Raw genomic sequence first — 5,000 nt, forward strand, 5'->3', positions numbered from 1 at the left:
GTGAGTCAAACCCCTGTGCTCAGGGTGGGACCTGTATCGACTTGGAGAACGGGTTTGAATGCATCTGTCCCCCGCAGTGGACGGGCAAGACCTGCCAAATCGGTAAGTCACATTAATTGGAGTTGTTATCAACTAGCATCCCCATTCTGGGTATGTCATAAAAGGCGACGATTGGGTGAAAATAGGGGAACATTCTGCAAAAATAGCTGATCTAAAAAAAATAGGAGGGGACCAAGTATAGACCCGTGGGAGATCCCAGTGAACGAAGGGTTTAAGTGGTTAAATGAGTTAAACGAGAACCTTATTGAATTGATTATATGGAGTTAAAACACATGTGAGGGAGGGAACGCCTGCCAAATATACATAGTAGTGTCTCACACTGTAGACATGTGTATAGATGATTTCTATTAATCTTCCTTTATCATGAGATTCTGAAGCAAGACTATGGGATAATGTCACATTGTTCATACTACTTTATCTTTGTTCATGTGTGAATCAAATGTGGGTGAATGGGAGAGAGCCATGGTTACTTTTGGCTGATTTGTCCTTTTACTGTATCAGTTGATGTGACCTTACATTGAGCCTGCCCCATGCATGTTTGATGACATTTTGCAGTGAACGTGTGGAGTGTAATTCTGTACGTGTTGCTGTATGTTGCACCAACAGTGAATGTTGTGTGTGTTTGGACTCAAGCCAGGAACCCCCCCCCCCCCCCCCCCCACGCCCACTTGCCTGAGATATACGTATATCTAATTTAGTTGTTTGTTTATTCTGCCATGTCGAAGCAGTAGTAATACTGCGGGGTGGCTACTAATATGAAAAGGGAGTGTGTGTGCGTGTGCGTGTGTGTGTGTGTGTGTGTGTGTGTGTGTGTGTGTGTGTGTGTGTGTGTGCATGTCTGCATGCATGTCTGATGGAGAGAAACGATCATATGCAACTCAAGCCAGGTGACTTGAGTAACGATATAAATAACCGCCCGCCTGGCAACTGCCTGCCTTGGAGACCAAATATACCCCACCCCGGGGTTATCTTTGGCCCCAGACTGGGGGGGGGGGTAAAATGGGCCGGTATGTACGCTACGGTGAGGCAAGGACTCTCTTAACTGGGCATGGGCCCACTTCCATGGCACAACATAGCCTGACTGCATGGGGGGCCATAGCGACAGCAAGGCAGAGGCGGAAAGAGAGAAAAAGTACATCATAACCTGTCAACACACATGCAGTGGTGGAAGAAGTATTCTTTCACTTAACCCATTTTGGCCTGACCTCAACATTTAAAAAAAATCTTCTAAATCCTCCAGTTTTCTGAAATAAATATTTTCACGATTTTTCAAAAATAGCAGACCTACAAGCTCGTAGCGTGCCACTCGGTGGCGCGCTATGAGCTTGTAGATCTGCTATTTTTCAATAGCTAAATTATAATATAATGTTTAAAACACCAAAAGGGGTTCCCGCCCCAAAATGGGTTAAGTAAAAGTAGCAATACCACAATATAAAAATACTGTTACAAGTAAAAGGCGCCTGTACTTAAACTTTTACTTTTTACACAGTATTGCCATCAAAATGTACGTACAGTACCAAAGTAAAAGTGCTCACACGTTTTTTGGAAAATAGTGTTGCAATACCTCAAAATTGTACTTAGTTATAATACTGTGCACTTTTTCCACCACTGAACACACGAGCAGGTAGTGATGAAGGGAGAGAAAGAAGGGAAGGAGGAAAGCGTTGCATGGGTTCTTGTGTTACGGGGGTTCTGTTATTCGCTGTCTGGCGGTTCCCCTTTCACGGAGCCACCGGTACCTGAGAGAGAGGGTGAGGGCGTGGGGGGGTGGAGGAGAGGGGGGTGTTGGGTTACAGCTGGCCAACAGGTGCTGCACCTCCTGGGAGGACCAGGAGTATTAATGCGGGCTGGCGGTTTACAGTGTGGCGAGGCGGGCTGGCTGTGCGGCCGGCCTCTGAAACTGACCACTTGGAATGCGTCCCGGCGCGGCCCGCAGGGAATGCGATAAAGAAATGAAGCCGACTTGGGCGGCAGGGGAGTGGAGCGGCCGCCAGAGACATGGAGACGTCAAGAAATGCGATCGGGGAACAAAAAAAACAAAAAAAGAAAGGGGGGGGGGGGAATGGTAATCTCACTCTCCACAGAGTGAGCGGGAGATTTTTGTCCAGAAAAAACAAATAAATCCTTCGGTTGGGGGTGAAATTTGTATCTTGGTTAAGATGGCATCAATCACGTCCCAGAATTGCTTAAATATTATCCATCGCCCAGGTTAGATTACATTAATTACCTATATTACAGTAAGACAGATCAGGACCTCAGAACCCACATGAGTGTATTAAGTACCTTAGGTTGAGTTTAAGTGGATTGTACACCAGGAATCTACGCTTGGTGGTGGGGCTTGTAAGCAGGTTCTTAGCTTTCTCTCTGTCTTGCCCCATCTCTCTCTGTCTCCCCTCTGTCTCTCTCTCTGTCTCTCGCTCTCTCTCGCTCTCTCTCTCCCCCCCCCCCCCCCTCCCCTTCTCAACTCCATTTTTGCAGACGTTAATGAGTGTTTGGCGAAGCCTTGCCTCAATGCTTACTCTTGCAAAAACTTGATTGGTGGATATCACTGCGCCTGCTTTCGTGGATGGTCGGGACAGAACTGTGACATAAGTCAGTATCGGTTGCTATTAGCTACTGTTGGCCTACGCTGTTAGCCTATATATCGGCATCTGTCTCCTTGCCTCAAGCGCCGTCTATTCTTCCCTGGTCTTTCTTATTGTAGCCATTGTAAAAGTCCCCCTTCATGAATTCACCCTGCATCTGTGCTGCATTCATTCTGCAGACAGTTCTCTCTTGAATTATACAGCAGAACCAAATAACCATGTCAACGTATTTTAACCCGCTGATCATTTCTGCTTTAAGAACAGAGCAAAATGTGATTGTTCCAAGTAATTCATGTCTTGGAATGGATCAGTAACGCCTAATTTATGCTCTGTCGCACTATGGTGTTGCACGTCAAAAATAGCCAAACTCTAAGTTTGCAACGCCTCGCAGATGCAACACATTATGCTGCAGTAGTTCATGCAGAAACATGCAGGAAATATCTTGGACTTGTACAATGCTACAGCTGTAGCCTTTTTAGGACAGTCTATTTTCTACACATTGGCTTAACTACTAAAATTTCTATCTACAACTAAACGGTTTGGGGTTTTTCAACATGGCAGGGAAACTCCTGGTAAAATGTATATTTTCTAATTATTATTATTGTAGAGCCTTTTCCCCCCATATCCAGCCTGGCTTCATTGCATGTGCTTTGTCTGCTTCTTCATGTGAATCTCTTCTAGGCACATGGATGGATAACCTTGGGTAACTTAACAAAGGCTTTGAATAACCCTTTGAATGCACTGGTGTATATTTCCCTCAGCCAAGTGCATGTTTACAGCACCCCTGCATGTTCCTCCTGTGTTTCTAATGGACAGCAGCCTCCAGTAGATGTGAGTTCATATTTTTCTCTTCCATATTTGTTTGTCTTTCAGATTCCAACAGCTGCCATGGACAGTGTCAGAATGGAGGCACATGCAAGGTGAGAATCAGACATGTCGAGAATAATAATAATAATATCTGCTTATGGTGTCTCCGTCGCATAACTGGTTGTCTAAAACATTACATAAACATTGAAATGAATTGCAGTTTGTTCTCATGGCCTTTGAGTGCATAACAGTCAGATGTGTAGTAGATAGACACAGTTTTCTAAAAAGAAGAAAGGTACATTTGACTACATGGGACCTTTAAAGAATCAGGGGCAAAGTGGTTTTAGTAACTCAACCCGTCTTTACACAAAAGCACTTGTACAGTGAAATCGGATGCTCTGATTTTGACTTCCAGTACTGACTTTTACAGTTCTGAAATGAAGCCATGATTCCCTCTACCTTTCGGAACTAGCAAAAGGACCATTTAATCTGGGCAAAAGTAAGAATCTTCTCTCATGGATGTCTCTGTCATAGGAGGTGGCCAGGCGGTACCAGTGCGTGTGCCAACCGGGCTTTGTGGGCCGGCACTGCGAGCTTCAGAGAAACAGGTGTGCCAGTAATCCGTGCAGGAACGGGGGCAGGTGCCACTCCCTGCTGGACGGGTTCATGTGTGAATGCCCCCAGGGCTTCTCCGGCCCCACCTGTGAGGTGAGCGGCAGATCATTCTGGGACACTACTACACTGTTAATCCATTGAGACCTGGAACGCATCCATGTCACGTTAGCGTTTAACCACATTAACCATTAACCCATTTTGGGGCGGGAACCCCTTTTGGTGTTTTAAACATCGTTATAATTTAGCTATTGAAAAATAGCAGATCTACAAGCTCATAGCGCGCCACCGAGTGGCGCGCTATGAACTTGTAGATCTGCTATTTTTTGAAAAATCGTTAAAATGTGCCTCAAATCTTTCTGAAAATTTTCATGATTTAGAAAACTTTATTTTTTTTAATTTCGACGTCAGGCCTGAATGGGTTAAGAATGAAAGTGTGAAATCCTCCGTGTTTGTTTATCCATTTGGTAACTCAAGAGAGCGTACACATGTGACCTAAAATCCCCAGTGTTTCATGAATCCATTTGTAACCCATACCAGAGACTTGTGCACACGCTTACATTTGTACACTCTCAGAGTTAAATGAACACTGAGGATTTCGCTGCGTAGAGAGGATTCATGCTAGTTGAACATGTTCCTACGGTGAATGAAGAAGAAATGACTGTTGAGAAGCATATGGTTAAAAGCAGCAGTATTTCAGCTACATGGGGGGACTTGTGGGTTAAAGGCAATTCATTCCAAACTGGAAATTAGCTTGATTTGAACTGACAAAAATGTAATAGTAGGAACCTGAATTGAGTAAAAGCCTAATGTAATAAGTGAGGTTTTTTTTCCAAGAAATGTGTTTTTTTAACACTAGCCATTCAGTGAATTACGTTTAGACCTTAGTGCCACATAGCATTCATCCTTTCCCCATGTGTAGGTGCAGAGTAACAT

The 5,000-nt window shown here is 44.4% G+C and overlaps 1 protein-coding gene across 1 annotated transcript in view; it reads left to right on the forward strand.

The window, feature by feature from the left end:
* The window catches only part of LOC306941716 (protein jagged-2-like), a 66,154-nt gene that overhangs the window by 43,301 nt on the left and 17,853 nt on the right, over positions 1 to 5,000 (forward strand). Inside the window, 5 exon segments of the mRNA XM_079527339.1 lie at positions 1 to 102; positions 2,539 to 2,652; positions 3,519 to 3,565; positions 3,987 to 4,160; positions 4,987 to 5,000. The exon segment at positions 1 to 102 is cut by the window's left edge and continues 12 nt beyond it; the exon segment at positions 4,987 to 5,000 is cut by the window's right edge and continues 137 nt beyond it. Coding sequence (XP_079383465.1) covers positions 1 to 102; positions 2,539 to 2,652; positions 3,519 to 3,565; positions 3,987 to 4,160; positions 4,987 to 5,000 — 451 coding nt within the window.

The sequence above is a fragment of the Electrona antarctica genome, assembly GCF_951216825.1.
Source record: "Electrona antarctica genome assembly, chromosome: 18".
Classification (NCBI taxonomy): domain Eukaryota; kingdom Metazoa; phylum Chordata; class Actinopteri; order Myctophiformes; family Myctophidae; genus Electrona; species Electrona antarctica.